This window comes from Eptatretus burgeri, chromosome 4 (assembly GCF_056783735.1).
Source record: "Eptatretus burgeri isolate ZD-2024b chromosome 4, Ebu_testis_v1, whole genome shotgun sequence".
Classification (NCBI taxonomy): Eukaryota; Metazoa; Chordata; class Myxini; order Myxiniformes; family Myxinidae; genus Eptatretus; species Eptatretus burgeri.
Genome location: NC_140964.1, coordinates 136,234,113 through 136,251,196, shown reverse-complemented (window position 1 = coordinate 136,251,196; position 17,084 = coordinate 136,234,113). Strand labels below are relative to the sequence as shown.

Here is a 17,084-nt window from a genome sequence, read left to right as displayed (position 1 = left end):
AAAGACATTCTTTATTTGATTTTTACAATGTTGATGGGAACATGTTGGGTTCAATATGTCTTGGTTTTTGGCATTTGTCTCCAAACCAAACTTGGTCGATATATAAATAATGAAATTGATAAATTATATGCTTTCAAATGTCAAAAGGTCCAATGATTTCCTTGCTGTGTCATCACCTACATTCCATTGGGAGGTTATTAAGAAACTAGAAATGCACTCGGTAGAGCGCATACCTCTGCCACGCAATGCCTGATCCATGAGAACATATCGGGCCCAATATATTTTTAACCTGGAGGGGGAGCACTTGTTCGAGTGCAAAACCTCCGCCGCCAATACTGCTGGGTCACTTAAGTGAAACTGATATCCTATTCATTGTAGGTCAAAACGGATCAGACTCTCCTGAACCATGATTGAATAAACTAAACTAGATCGACGCGCATGTAGAAATGCCAAAAAAAAAATCGAAATTTTTTTGAAAAAAAAGGTGTAAAATTGCTGGGTTTTTTTCTCGAACAAATTTTTTTGGGGGGAGGGGGTTGGAAATCACTTAAAACATGAAGAAATGCAAAAAAAAAAATCAAATATTTTTCAAATAAAATCGAAATTTTTTTGAAAAAAAGTTGAAAATTTTTGTTTGTTTTTTTTCTATAACAAATTTTTTTTTTTGGTTGAAAATCACTTAAAACATGTAGAAATGCAAAAACAAAAATTCTAATATTTTTTTCAAAATGGCCGCCATAGCAGCCATATTGGACTTTGGACCAAACCGAATCCCCCCACCAAGTTTTGTCGAAATCCGTCCAGGAGTTTTTCCGTAATACTGTTCACAAACAAACAAACAGACAGGGGTGAAAACAGTAACTTCCGTCCATCTTCGATGGCGGAGGTTAAATATCAGGCCCTTTATGGAATTTGGCTCAGTCTCTCAATGTTAAAGAATGACTAAAATTTTAATAATTCTCGTATTCGGATCCGGATTCGGATCTTCACCCAAATCAAATCAATTTGTCATTATCACACACCCAACTTGTCCACCAAGTTTCAACCGAATCCGTCTGCAACTCTTTCAGATATCGTGTTGTATGCAAGTTTCGCCCAATTTCTCAATGATAAAGAATCACTTAAAATATTCCAGTCGTCACATCGGGATCCGGATCTTAACCAAAATCTAATCAGTTCGTTTTTGTCGCACTCTGAACCTGCCCACCAAATTTCATCTGAATCTGTGCACAATTTTTTTTAAGATATCATGCACACAGACAAACAAACAGACAGAGAGGGGAGAAAGCATAACCTAATTTCCACCTTCGGTGGTGGAGGTAACAATGTCCAGGGCATTACAAACCTGGCAAAACACAAGTTGGTTATAATGATCTGTATAATAATGCGCTTGTTTGTCTGTCTGTCCGTTTGTGTCCTCGTAACATTCCATTCTTCCCATTGGTTGGACAGTTCGCCTGACTCCACCCACAATTTCTCCCTCAACTGGAAGGCTCCGATCGACAATCGCTGATGGTTCCCAGTAGTGCCAACTCGCAATATTTATAGCACTTGAAATTCTACCTCAAAATTAAGACAAATATTTTTATTTTTATTTTTTTCCCCCAAAAATCGGAACACCACGAACACCAATACGAAACACTTGATGTCTCCCTCCGAGAACCATAAGAATGGGGGGCAATACCCCTGGGCGCTCGTCTGGTAACGGCTGGATAAGATAAACAGGAAACCACTGGTAGATATGAATTATCCATAAAATATGCAATGGAGAAGAAAGTACATACCTATTTTGGGAGGGAAACGTCAGATTTATTTGTTGGTTCACGAAAAAATTATTTTCACGAAAAAAATAAGTGGACCATTATATTCGTTATTGTTGTGTGTCCGTCTGTATGTCCATCTGTCTATGTCTGTCTGTTTGTCTGTCTGTCTGTCCCGAGCATAGCTCCGTGGGTTTTGATCCGATCCTGATGAAATTTTGGTGGGAGGTTTATATCATGATCTAGTTGTGTTTTCCTGAGAATGGGCATGGTGCACCCATTATGGGCAGAGCCACACCCAAAAAACGTGTTTTTAGGGGGTAGCCGATTTCAATTTGCATCTTCTCCTCGGGGGTTTATCGAATCTGACAGAGGTTTCGGTATTTGGTTAGCCCAATGGCACCTGCATAGCCCCACTGAGCTCGATTTTTCATTTTCGTCCCAAGGTCACGAACTTAGAAAACTGCGAATTTTGACATAAAAATCAAACGACCGCCCAAACCTTGAGAGCGAGGATGACAATATTTTTTATGCATAATCTTGAGGTCATTCTCCACCTAAAGTCTTGAAACCATTTTGCTCTATCTCGAACACCTTGCCCGTGGCGCTCCCTTCAAGTTTGTTTTTACTCTGATTTCATCAAAGTATGGACAATCCGAGGAGTGCGAAATGCCATATAGCCGAGATGACGTTATATTGTTCCTGGAATGTTCCGGAGGAAGTTTTGCACCAAAGGTCATAATCCTTGACCTTTGACCTTTAAAGTTCACAAAGGTCAAATTTTCAAAGTTGTGGGAATCGAACCGGGTTTTCGACCTTCTTCGACGAACTAACTCCAATAAGCTATAGCACGTATCCTGTTTCCTTATTTTAATGTCCACAACATTGTTTTGTGACCTGCAAAGGTCAAATTTCGAAAGTTGTTGAATGAAACCGGGTTTTCGACATTTTGCAGCTAATAACCTGTCAATCGTACCACATCATGTTGATCATTTTTATTACTTGGTCAAACATAATCACATTGTCTCATCCTTGACTTGTAAAACAATATACATCGTCAAATACGGCTCGTGAACCATCATCGTCTTCAGACTTGTTTACCTTTAATGCCGTGAACAATCTTTGGTACATCACGGGTGATGAAGGTTGTGGTCAAGTTTAATCGGAATTGTGTGTGTGTGTGTGTGTGTGTGTGTGTGTGTGTGTGTGTGTGTGTGTGTGTGTGTGTGTGTGTGTGCGTGCGTGTTGTTTCGGAGAAGAAAGCAAATACATATGTTTGGGAGGGTGGGGGTGGGAGGGGGAGGGGTCAAACGGAGCCCACTTTGACCCCTGGTAGAAGCTATTCGACCCCAATTTATTTATTTATTTATTTATTTTTAATGGCATGAACAAACAATTATCATTTTAGCCAAGTTTGGTCATAATCCCATCAGCAGTTTCGGGGAAGAAGTTGCATGTGTTGCCGAACCATAATCTCCCCGGATCTACGTTGCAGGTGAGCTCGAAAAATCATACAGCCGCCATGTTGATGATTTCTGCGATGCGAAGCCAAATAAATCTTCTTAGCTGTTGTACTCACAATCACCATGCCCTCCATATATGTTTTCCCTTCAATGGAAAACGACCACAACAACAGTTGAAAGGATTTTCGGGCTGGCAGGCATCATGGGCCTTGTAAAGATAGGCCTCGGCGATCAAGGTAGCAGTCTGTTGTTCATACACCACCCAAATAATGATGTAGCCTTCTCTCAAGCAGTGCTTTTACAATAGACGTGACACAGGCCCTTGCTAATATTTCCGACTATTTTGTCTTAAATGACTCAACTCGGGACCACACAACCCATGTCTTTGTCCGAAGATTTCCAGAAATCTCGCAACATTGTGAAAGAAAACAACCAGCATTATTTACTTTTAAGAATGTTAAAATATGCATCAGGAAGAAAATAATTGTTTTCAGGTTTCTATTTTTTTATTGGCACAATTAACCTGCTCATGGTCATTTGAGAGTTGCAGGGAAACGGGGTTTCTGCATATCTCGTGGGATTGTGAGTTGGACAGGTAACTGTGACTGGTTTCTGTGAAGTAGGATGGGGGAGCGGAAAGCATGTGGTGTGGTGTGGGAAGGGGGTTTGAAGGCTTGAAGCAGGGAGGGGATTGACGCCTTCGGGTTGGGAGGAGGAGGAGGGTGAGATCTTGAGGTTGAGAGCCGAAAGTTGAGGACTTGGGTTTTGGGAGGTGGGATTGATGGCATGGGGTTTGAAAGGGGGTGGGAAGTTGAGAACTATAAGTCACATTTTACATTCTGTGGATGTTCTGTGGGTTGTTTCGAGTGATAATGCGAATGCTTGATGCTCCATCAACAGAGGCCCGAGTGCTGGTGCTTGAAGGCTTGGTGGAGCAGGAAGTTGAAGAGCAGGGCAATGCCACCTTGAGGTGTCAGCTTTCCAGGACTGCCAAAAGTGTGGCTTGGAGAAAAGGAAGGGAACTTCTTCACCCATGCAGCAAATATGACATGACAATAGAGGGCAATGAGGCACGACTTGTCATCCGAGAACTACAGCATGAAGACACAGGAGTCTACCATTGTGAGACAGGAGATGATAACACCTCGGCCTCACTCAGTGTGAAAGGTAAGACACTCACTGTGAAATCTACAAATATTTTTGTAGTTACTAATGAATGATTAGAAAGATATAGCGCTTAAATCTTTAAATACTTTGTGACAATTAAATTCTCTTCATCCATAGAAGCCCCACTGCTTGTTCTTGAGACTTTGAGTGACATTGAGGTCGAAGAGCAGGGAAGTGCTACTTTCACCTGTAAACTTTCAAAGCAAGGTGGTCAAGTCACCTGGAGTAAAGGAACAACCCTGCTGAAACCCAGTAATAAGTACGAGATGAACGTGTCTGGAGATGTTTCACAGCTGGTAATAAAGAATCTGGAATCAGCTGATTCAGGGACTTACGAATGTGACACTGGGAGTGTGACGAGCCAAGGAAAACTCATGGTGAAAGGTGAAGAGATTCTTTATTTGATTTGTACAATGCTGACGGGAACATGTTGGGTTCAATATGTTTTGGTTTTTGATATTTGTCGAAAAAACAAATTTGTTTTCCACATGAATAATGAAATCAATTAATGACATTGTGAGACAGGAGATGATCATGAAATGTCACCACTTCCTCTAATTTGCTTGCTGTATCGGCAACTACATTCCATTGGGAGGTTCATTAATACATATCAATGTCTGTTTAGAAACACGCATTGGTAATACTATTTGTGTATATATATATATATATATATATATATATATATATATATATATATATATATATATATATATATATATATATATATATATATATATATATATATATATATATATATATATATATATATATATATATATATATATATATATATATATATATACACTGATGAGCCAAAACATTATGACCACTGACAGGTGAAGTGAATAACATTAATTATCTTGTTACAGTGGCACCTGTCAAGGGGTGGGATATATTAGGCAGCAAGTGAACAGGCAGTTCTTGAAGTTGATGTGTTGGATGCAGGAGAAATGGGCAGGAGTAAAGACCTGAGCGACTTTGACAAGGGCCAAATTATTATGGCCAGATGACTGGGTGAGAGCATCTCTGAAGCGGCAAGGCTTGTGGGGTGCTCCCGGTCAGCAGTGGTGAGTACCTACCGACAGTGGTCCGAGGAGGGACTAACCACAAACCGGCGACAGGGTGTTGGGCGCCCAAGTCTCATCGATGCGCGAGCGCAACGAAAGCTATCCCATCTGGTCCGAACCGACAGTGGGTGAAGGAGGGACAAACCACAAACCAGCGACAGGGTGTTGGGCACCCAAGGCTCATCGATGCGTGAGGGCAACTAAAGCTATCCCATCTGGTCCGAAACGACAGAAGTCTACTGTGGCACAAGTCACAAAATTTTAATGGTTGTCACAGGAGGAATGTGTCACAATCCACAGTGCATCGCCACCTGCTGCGTATGGGGCTGCGAAGGCGCAGACCGGTCAGAGTGCCCATGATGATCCCTGTCCACGATCCAAAGCACCTACAATGGGCACGCCAGCGTCGGAGCTGGACCTTGGAGCAGTGGAAGAAGGTCGCCTGGTCCGATGAGTCCCGTTTTCTTTTAGATCACGTGGATGGCCGTGTACGTGTGCGCCGTTTACCTAGGGGAAGTGATGGCACCAGGATGCACTGTGGGAAGATGACAAGCCGGTGGAGGGAGTGTGATGCTCTGGGCAATGTTCTGCTGGGAAACCCTGGGTCCGGCCATTCATGTGGACATCAATTTGACACGTGTCACCATCCTAAACATCATTGCAGACCAGGTATACCCCTTCATAGCAATGGTATTCCCTGATGGCGGTGGCATTTCAGCAGGATAATGCGCCCTGCCACACTGCACACATTGTTCGGGAATGGTTTGAGAAACACGATGAAGTGTTCACGGTGTTGCCCTGGCCTCCAAATTCTCCAGATCTCAATCCCATTGAGCATTTGTGGGATGTGCTGGACCGACAAGTCAGCTCCACGGTGGCTCTACCTCGCAACTTACAGGACTTGAAGGATCTGCTACTAATGTTTTAGTGCCAGATACCGCAGGACACCTTCAGGGGTCTTGTAGAGTCCATGCCACGGCGGGTCGGCGCTGTTTTGGCGGCACACGGAGGACCAACAGCATATTAGGCAGGTGGTCATATTGTTTTGGCTCATCAGTGTATGTATGTATCTTTGTATAATCTCTGCCCGCTGGTCTGTCTGTCAATTTGGGGAGGAGCTTCCCAGTTCAGAGTGGGGCTTCCTCCATTCAGGAAGGGACTTCAAAATCAAATCACCACCATTTCGTTCACTCCACAGAGCCTCTTTTGTGAGGTCTGCACTTCCTCACACTCTCATGGCTTTATCTCAACTATAATTCGATATCTGATTTCAGTTTTTGTCGTTGCGAAGACTGTGTAAGTTTGGTTCCCCCAAAACGGGACGAAAATTTGTGTTTTTTTTGACTAAAATGCATTTTCAGTGAATTTTGGGCCTGTGATATAAAGTCCATTCATACTCCCTCACGCATTTATTTGAATTCTAATTCGATATTTTATTTCATTTTTTGTTGGTGCGAAGATTCTTTTAGTTTTGGTTCCAGCAAAAGTTGAGAAAATTGGACGAATATTGGCGTTTTTAGACAAAAATGTATTCTAATAGCCGTTTTGAATGTATCTGGTTGGACGTGATCTGGGAAGAAGGAGGGAGGGGGTTAGAGTGAGGAGAGGATGGAGGGGAAGTAGAAGTGCGAGGGTAAGGTTCCCTACTCGGGAATTAGTTATGACGCCATTTTGAAGGTATCTGGTCAGACACTATGTGGGGGGGGGGCATGGGGGTGTTGCAGTGAGTGGGGAGGGGAGGAAGGGGGAGAAGAAGAGCGAGTTTAGGGTTCCCGATGAAGTAAAACTGTAGTTAGAGATCAAACTGTCGTCTTATTATACATTTTTCATGTTCCTGGGGTATATATAAATAATTTATTTCAGGCGAGTGATGACTTTCCCAACTATATAATTAAAGAATACTTCGATAAACTTTGTACCTATTAAATTGGATGTGTGGACCAACGATGGAATCCAATATTTATGAATAACGTTTGGTTTTCAGGAATTTTTAATTTTTGAGTTGAAGTGCATTCAATGTAAGTCGGACAAGGCAGGTTCTGCCTGCCCCCCCCCCCTCTCAAGTCAAATCGATCAAGTCGAGGCAGAAGTAAGGTACTCCACACCCTCTTCGACTCCTCACCCCCTCCGTCCGTCCTTTCCCCTGCGCACAATCCTTTCCCCTTCTCCCCTATCATGAGTGAAGCATCAGAAATGAAGAGCGCCTGTTCAAATGTCAAATGTCTCGGCCAGTGGGTTTCCACGGGTGGTGCCTCACCAGTCAAAATAACAATACACTTCTTCATCCGTCTGTTCTTCTGTCTGTCTCTTTGTTACATTCCGTTCCACCCATTGATTGGACAAGTCAGGTGGACCTGACTCCACCCACCATTTCAACCCGAACTAGAGGGCTGCGATCAGCAATTGTTCATGGTTCACAGTTTCACCAACTCATCCTATTGTTCGTACCTGAAATTCTCCCTCATCATGAAGACAAACGTACCGACCGTAAAACCCCGACATTCGCGGGGGATATGTTTTTGAAAACTGCCGCGAGTCGTGAGTCCACGAATGTCAGGGCATTGTTTCGTTTGGAAAAAGGGGGGGGGGTGAGGATGCTGATTCAGAAAGGAATTTTTTTTTTAAGTTTAAGGTACCGAATGCACATCATTACAGATTCATTAAAAAAATTAGCTTTGTGTTGGCTTCATGGTTAGGGGTGGTGGGCTTGGGATCCGAGGATCCTGAATTCAAATCCCCCTCACCTGTTGAATTAATACCTGGTGGGGTTGACTTTACCTGTCATCCTTCCGAGGTCAGCAAAATGAGTGCCAGCTTTCTGGTATCCTGTGTCGGAGTGGCGACCCGTCCAGGATTGTGCCCAAAGCCAAGGAGACTGCTTCGGCAGCACCGACGCTCTGCACAGAGTAAGGTCCCAATGGATCGATGGATGGATGGATTAAAAATGCTTACAAATTCCAATAAAAAAACACCGCAAACAATTCCAAAAGGCTTGCGAACCCCTTTGCCACGAATGTCATGTTATTTTACTGTTTGTTTTGCTTCGATCTTGCGTGGTACCCAAAGCACGTCTTGTCCCAGAAGCAGTTGCAGTTTTAACGATTCAGCGTTTAAAAGGGAACCGCAGCACAATTTTTTTGTTTTTTTTTTTATTCTGAAAACCATTGAAAATCATTAATTGTGGTCCAATTTGAAGGGGAAAAAAATTGGGATTTTTTTTTTTTATTGCCAATCACAAAGTGCGAAAAAAAAAAGTCCAAATGGCCTAAAGGTGTCGATTTTCCATTTTCGCCAATGATGTCACACTCAGAACCTACCTTGATCCAAATGGCGGCTTACATGGAGAAACAGCGTATTTCGAGCTTGTATTCCGATACAGTTTCCACAATGGAAGTGTTCGTGATGTTAAGATGCCGGTGTCCCACCGTTGTGTCTGCTCTCTGCTGTGTCATGCCATGTTGATGTCCCACCACAGTGGAGAGGGTAGTGGGGCCGCGGGGTTCTGGGGTGGTGTGTGGTGTGGTGGGTGTTGTCTAGGGTGATGTTTGATGGGGGATTGTGGGTGAATGGTGGAGGAAAGGGGTTGGGAGGAGGTTGTGGGGTGGTGGTTGGTGTTGATGGGAGATTGTGTGTCTCCTGAGTGTGACGTCACAGATAAACGTGAAGAAGAAGACGATTTCCACTTTTAATCACAAAATTATTTTTTAATTTCGTTAATCGGAAAAGGACGCATCGTATGTATTCTGTCGGTCATCAACGGATGGACTAGCGTTGACGTGGTCTGAGCATTTGGGTTCCCCTTTAAGCTTGAAGGGATGTATTCTGTCTTATCGTACGAAGATAGACGTTGAGTTCAAACTGCATAATTTCAAACGTCCTGGCACCATCGTCCTTTTGTTGTAATTTCATTTTATTTTAGTTCCAAACTAAAAGTTCATTTTTACTTTCCCTGAACCAGCCTCGCTGATCGGTGTGAAGTTAACATCCTGTTTCACTTTAATCATGTGCGTGACCACAGGAATCGTGGAACTTGAAACTAAACAACAGATATATAATTAAATAATCACTCACGGCTCCCAATCAAGAATATATGAAATTATTATGCAAGAAACCAAGCAACTCCCCCCCCTCCCACCCCCCAACATCATAACCCATCTATAATGTTCTCCCCCCCCCCCACCCGTGGGGAGGGTTGACAATCGTTTATGTGGCCCAGGATTTCTCCTCAAACAAAAATACCAACAATATTGGGGTCCTTGGGAGGGTGGGGATGGTTTATGCCTTCAAAACGCTCAAGTCCCTGGAGCGCAGGTGCCATGAAAGTAGGAACAGTACACATATAAATACCTGTGAATAACTGGGTTTGTGGATTGTTAATCGGCCAAAGTATTTGTTGCTGTATTTGTTTGTTTTTGGGGTTTTTTTTAAACCAAAAAGTGGAAAACCGAGTTGGGGAGGGGGGAATTTGAGGCTGAGGGGACGGTGGGTTGAGGACTATCGGTGGAGGGTGTGTTGAGGAATGGTGGTGGAGAGGGGGATTGAAGGCTTTGGGTCGGAAGGGGATTGACGCATTAGGGATGGGAGAGGAGGATGAGGACTTGGGGTTGAGAGGCAGAGATTGAGGACTTTGGGTTTTTGAGGGGTGGGGGCAATTGGGGACTTGAAGTCACATTTTACATTGTGTCGATGTTCCGTGGATCGCTGCAAGTGATAATGTGGATGTTTGATGCTCCATCGACAGAGGCCCGAGTGCTGGTGCTTGAAGGCTTGGTGGAGCAGGAGGTTGAAGAGCATGGCAATGCCACCTTGAGGTGTCAGCTTTCCAGGGCTGCCGAAAGTGTGGCTTGGAGAAAAGGAAGGGAACTTCTTCACCCATGCAGCAAGTATGACATGACCATAGAGGGCAATGAGGCAAGACTTGTCATCCATGAACTACAGCCTGAAGACACAGGAGTCTACCATTGTGAGACAGGAGATGATGACACCTCAGCCTCACTCGCTGTGAAAGGTAAGATGCAGTGCCTTCACAAAGTATTCACACCCCCCCTTTGAGCACGAATTTAAAATGGATTAAATTTTTAAATTTTTGTCACTAACCTTCACAAAATACTCCAACAAGACAATGTGAAAACATGTTTTTAGACCTTTCTACAAATTAATTAAAAATGAAAAGCTGAAATGTCTTCAATCAATAAGTGTTCAAGCCCTTTGCTACGACACTCCAAATTGAGCTCAGGTGCATCCAATTTCCTTTGATCATCCTTGAGATGTCCGTACAACTTGATTGGAGCTCACCTGCAGCCAACTCAATTGATTGGACACGATTTAGAATGAAACACAACTTTCAAAATAAGGTCCCACAGTTGACAGCTCATGTCAGAGAAGAAACTCCACCATGAAGTCCAAGGAACTGCCCGTAGAACTCCGAGATAGAATTGTGAAGAGGCATCGATCCGGGGAAGGGTATAAAACAACTTCTCGAGTGTTGATCGTTCCCAAGAGCACAGTGAGCTCCATAATTAGGAAATGGATAGAATGTGGAACTCCCCAGACTCTTCTGAGAGCTGGCCATCCGACCAAATTGAGCAACTGGGAAAGAAGGACCTTGGTCAGGGAGGTGACCAAGAACCCAATGACCACTCTGACAGCACCACAGAGTACTTTGGCCGAGATGAGAGAACCTATCGGAAGGAGACCAGTGTCTGCAGAACTTAAAAAATCTTGGCTTTATGGGAAAGTGGCCAGATGGAAGCCACTCCGAAGAAAAAGGCACATGACGGCACGCTTGGAGTTTCCAAAAAGGCACGTGAACGACTCTGAGAGCATGAGGCAAAAGATTCTGTGGTCCGATAAGACGAAAATTGAACTCTTAATTGGCCTGAATGCAAAGTGCTATGTCTGGTGGAAACTGAGCACAGCTTATTACCCATCTTGCGTCATCCCTCCCATGAAGCATGGTGGTGGCAGCATCTTGCGATGGGGATGCTTTTCAGTGCCAGGCACTGGGAGACTTGTAAGGACAGAGGGAACCATGAAAGAACACAAATACTGGCAAATCCTTGAGGAGAACCTGCTTCAGAGTGTAAAAGACCCTCGACTACGGCGAAGATGTATGTTCCAACAGAACAATGACCCCGAGCATACAGCCAAAGGAACACTGGAATGTCTTCAGAACAAAAACGTGAAAGTCCTTGAGTGGCCCAGCCAAAGCCAAGACTTCAAATCCCATTGAGACTCTGTGGAAAGACTTTTAGATTGCTGTTCACCAACGCTCCCCATCCAACTCGACAGAACTTGAGCAAATTTGCAAGGTGGAATGGGAGAAAATCCCCAAATCCAGATGTACACAGCTCATGCAGACGTACCCAAGAAGACTCGCAGCTGTAATCACTGCCAAAGGCACTTCCTCAAAGTACTGATCAATACTTATTGATGCAAGACGTTTCAGCTTTTCATTTTTAATTAATTTGTAAAAATTTAAAACATGTTTTCACTTTGTCATTGTGGGGTATTTTGCGTGGATCAGTGACAAAAAATTTATATTTCATTAATTTTAAATTTATGCTGCAACTAAATGTGACAAAGTGGAGCGGTGTGAATACTTTCTGAAGTCACCGCAATACTACAAATGTTTTATTGGTTTGCAATAATTATGAGAAAGATAGAGCTCTTCAATCTTTAAATATTTTGTGACAATTTAATTTTCTTCCTCCGCAGAAGCCCCACTGCTTGTTCTTGAGACGTTGAGTGACATTGAGGTCGAAGAGCAGGGAAGTGCTACTTTCACCTGTAAACTTTCAAAGCAAGGTGGTCAAGTCACCTGGAGGAAAGGAACAACCTTGTTGAAACCCAGTAATAAGTACGAGATGAACGTGTCTGGAGATGTTTCACAACTGGTAATCAAGAAGCTGGAGTCGGGTGATTCAGGGACTTACGAATGTGACACTGGGAGTGTGACGAGCCAAGGAAAACTCATGGTGAAAGGTAAAGAGATGCTTTATTATCCCTGCAATTTTTTTTTTAAAAATGGGGGAATATTGCAATCGGTTCTGTTTGTTTGACTGTCTGTCTGTCTGTCTGTCCGTCACGTTCTCTTTCCTAAATGGTTGTGCAGAAATCCATCAAACTTATAAGTTATGAACACCACATTGCAAGAAGGATTTCTCACCTGACTGATCTCTCCATACAGGTTGTCATTGACAAACCAGACGTAATCTGCTTAACAGAAACTTTTCTCCTTCAACACGTCTCTGACTCCTTCGTTTCTCTCCCTGGTTACACCCTCCTCTGGTATGATTGAACTGAGCCTCGTCCCGGTGGCGGAGTTGCTCTTTTCATCAAGAATTCTATTCTTCACTCTCCATGCACTTTACTCACTCCTCCGCATCCCCAGGAATACCTATGGCTATGGTGTCCCCTCCTCTCCCACCTCATGTTTATATGTGTGTTGTACCGTCCACCAACAGTGATGACTCCGTTTACATCTCGCTCACCAAAAACATGGACCAACTTCTATCTTCTCATCCAAACTCTCTCTTCCTCATATGCGGTGACTTCAATTGTCATCATGCCAGTTGGCTTGGTGTGGGTACCTCTCTCACCTGCCATGGCACTTCAGCAAAGGATTTCTGCAACTCATTGGGACTGACTCAATCGGTCGACTTCCCGACCCGGATCTCAACCGATGGTCCTCCATCTCTTCTGAATTTGATTTTGATCAATTTCCCAGAAAATGTCTGCTGTTCTTCTGTTGATCCAATCGGTTCATCTGATCATATGCTTGTTAAAGTGGTCTTTTCTCTGGCCATTATTAGAGAACCACCTCTGCGCCATCAAGTCCAGCATTTCACTCAGGCCGACTGGGAGCGACTTCAAGCAGCCATCAAACTTCTAGACTGGTCTCCCATTTCAACTCTCTCCGATATCAACTCATCCTGGGAATTCTTTCAAAGAAACTTGTTCTCCCTCATTCACAGATTTATCCGATCTCATCTTCAGTTGTCCTCCCCTTCCTTCCCCACATGGTTCATTGATGCTTCTGGCGAGGCAGTTGGCCTGAAACGACTTGCCTTCATCTCATGGAAGGCAAATCCTTCTGAAGGTAATGTCAGGTTCCTTCCACAAATCTCAGAACAAGTGTGTGTCCATCCTGAGAAAACAACATCTTTCTCATCTCAAGTTTAAGCTCTCAAACCTGCATCTGTCCCCCAAATCCTGGAGGCTTCTGGATAAGTCTGTTTGTGGTGTATGTTCCCCCTCCATCCCCTCCCTTACCTCAAATGGCCGCACTGCTGATACCGCACGTGAAAAGGCTGAATGCCGAAACTCGGTGTTTGCATCAAAATCTTGTGTCCAAAACCCATCGCTTTCTGTACCCACCTTACCCAGTCGCACCTCACTGTCCCTGGACTTTGTGTCCTTTTCCTCTGATAAAGTGGAGAGCTGGCTGTGAAACCTCGATTCAGCTTCTGCAACCGGTCCAGATGGCATCAGCCCACGTGTCCTCAAAACCTGCTCCTCTGCTCTTGCTCACCCTCTCTCTGTTCTATTCACCCTCTCATTTGCTCAAGGCCATCTGCCATCTGCTTGGAAATCTGCAAACATCACTGCCCTGCACAAAATAGGTGCAAAAACAGATCCCTGCAACTGCAGACCAATCAGCCTTCTCCCAATCATCAGCAAGATTATGCAATCCATCATCGCTTCAGATTTTAAATCCTTCCTCTTCTCCAATGGCTTAATGTCCGATCATCAATTTGGATTCAGACCAGGTCACTCTGCCCTGGATATGCTGCTTCTGCTCTCCCAACAATTGATGGAGATCCTCAATGCCAGACAGGAAATCAGAGCCATCTCCCTCGACATATCGCGTGCTTTCGACACGATCTGGCACCCTGTCCTGCTCACCAAACTCTCTTCCTATGGTATCCAAGGTCATCCCCACTCATGGCTCGCAGACTTCCTCTCCTGGCGCAGCCAATGTGTAGTCCTGAATGTCGTTCTTTCATCACCTCTTCCTGTCTAAGCTGGAATTCCTCAACACAAAGAAAAGGAAGAGAGAAAAGGAAAGTGTGGCTGGGAGAAAAGGAAGGGGCCCTATGCTTTCTCTGGCTTTCATCAATGATCCCTCCAACTCTCTGGAAAATCGTCTTTATCTCTTTGCGGATGAATCCACCCTCTGTCGTACCATCTGTCATCCCTCAGATCAGCAAGCAGCAGCCTCTTCACTCTCTGCAGATCTGGGTAAAATCACAAACTGGTCCAATACGTGGAACATGTCTTGCAATCCTGACAAATCTCACACTCTCACTATGTCTCTCCGAAAGGACCGTTTGGAACCCCCCCCGACCCCAACCATCTACTTACTCAACAATCCTCTTGAAGAAGTCATTTCATTCAAGCTTCTGGGTCTTACTATCTGCCATGATCTTTCCTGGGAAAGCCATATTTTCAAGCTGGCCCACAAAGGCAGTCACTGACCAGGCATCCATCCATTGTGCAAAGTTCTTCCATGACCCACCTGAGCTCCTGACCACATATAAAGCTTTCGTCTACAGCCTGATGGAGTACTGCTCTCCACTCCGGGCCGGTGCTCCTGCCTCTCACATTTCTCGGTTTCACGCTGTGGAAACCAAGGCATTTAGAATTATTGGTATCCCCCGCGATGAAGCTGAATGTTTGGGTTTCTCACGTTCTCCACAGGCAGGTCGGTGGTGTTTCTGTCTTCTGTCATCTCTTCTCCGGCCCCACATTCGTGCTCTGTCTGTGATAGTTGTCCTCCCCTTCCTTCCCCCGCCCCCCCCCATATTTCCACAGGGTGCTCAAGGTCCGCGAGCAATCCCCTCGTGGTGAAACTACCAAAATCAAGAATCACTGCTCACCTTCACTCTGTCATTCCTCTTTTTCTCACATCTGGAATGAACTCCCACACTCTCTTCAATTCCACTCTTCTCTCCAGGTCTTCAATACAGTTGTTCACCACCATCTCTTATCTTCCCCCATCCAAAACCATGATCTTTTCTTCCTCCGTTAATCCACCACAAACCAACCTCCTTCAAATTCCCTGCTTTCCTTCCTGAAAGTCCCTGTAATGTCCATCTTGTTTACCCCGTTTATCCCACCCCATCCCTCTCTGTTCCACAGATCTCCGAAGGATTCTCTTCCCCACTGTTTTGTGCCTCCCTCTCCCACCCTTCTTGTCTTCTGCTCCCTTTGTTGTATGTTCTGTGTCAGCTCTCATATGAGCCTTGACATTGTGTGCTAAAAAATGTTTTTTTTTTAAGGTGCGAGAGCAGAAACATTTTTTGGCCGTTGTACCCTGGGGCCCTGGGGCAGGGTCAAAAGGTCAAATACCAAAAAATGCAGTTGCAACACATTTCAGGCATTTTATAATCAGACTTTGTATATGCAGTCAACATTGGGAGACTCATGAAATATGGAACGATGTTTTGGATTTGACTCTCGGTTCATGCTCCAGGGGGTGGGGATTTAGGGTCACAGGGGTCAAAACAGAAGATTTTTTTTTTAACTTTAAATTTGATATTGGGTCAATCCTGGTGGAACTTTCTGCAATCTTTCAACCTTGCTTTAAGTTGTAAGCGTGGGGGTTTGTTTTTGCGCTCCATCGACTGCTTCCATTTGGTTTGTGGTTTGTTGCCAGCAACATGTTGGGTTTAATTTTATTTTTTTATTTTTTTTTTTACATTTGTCTAAAAAAAAAAAAGAAGAAAAAAAAGGTTTCTACACTTGGGTAATTTAATTAATTATCGAGATGCTTTGGGATGTCAACACTTCATTTGATTTCCTCGCTATATCGATAACTAGCAGGGATACCCGTGCTCCGCACAGGAATCCCGTGGATGACGGCGGGTCTGAAGGAGTATATGTCACAGTTAATTGTAAAATTGTAGAGGCTGCCACAATTATTATTTTTTTTTTCATCACCACTATAATATTATATTTTCCCTGCCATGTTTTATATGCAGAAGACTCGAGTTCAAAAATGTTAAGATTTATTGCCGCATCAGATAAAAAACCATAATGCCTCAACAATGTGAGGCTGGTTTCATGTCATCATTTGTGACTTAATTTATACGTCGGGCATAACCCAGCCTGGCCCAGCATATTTGATTTATTTACGTCTGTTATCCTGATAAAAATATTATGTATACGAAGTTACAACGTACTAACGCCCATAAGCATTCTATAAAATATCTACATAGCCCATAACCATTTAATTAGAAAATATTATACACATACGCCATACGCCATCACCATTCTATTTATATCTGTAATATATATATATATATATATATATATATATATATATATATATATATATATATATATATATATATATATATATATATATATATATATATATACACACAAACCACCACCACCATTTTTTTTTATTTCCCACCACCATTTTTATTTTTCACCAGCAACATGTATTTCCTTCATCGCACATCCTATTCCCGTTTATGAAATAACTGAAGTAGCTCAATAATTTTAGCGGAGTGCTCGAGGATTAACAATATTTGATGTCTTCCCCTCTGGAGCCAATATGTTTTAAGCCCCCGATGATCCCACTCTGGAGCATCCCACATATAGCTGACCATGGGAAA

General features: G+C 43.5%; 1 protein-coding gene across 1 annotated transcript in view; it reads left to right on the top strand.

Moving 5' to 3' along the window:
- Positions 1–17,084, top strand: part of OBSCN (obscurin, cytoskeletal calmodulin and titin-interacting RhoGEF) — a 498,370-nt gene that overhangs the window by 192,448 nt on the left and 288,838 nt on the right. The window contains exons 36-39 of the mRNA XM_085876584.1: positions 4,124–4,390; positions 4,508–4,774; positions 10,199–10,465; positions 12,175–12,441. Of these exons, the coding sequence (XP_085732710.1) occupies positions 4,124–4,390; positions 4,508–4,774; positions 10,199–10,465; positions 12,175–12,441 (1,068 nt within the window). The remainder of the gene's footprint in view (positions 1–4,123; positions 4,391–4,507; positions 4,775–10,198; positions 10,466–12,174; positions 12,442–17,084) is intronic.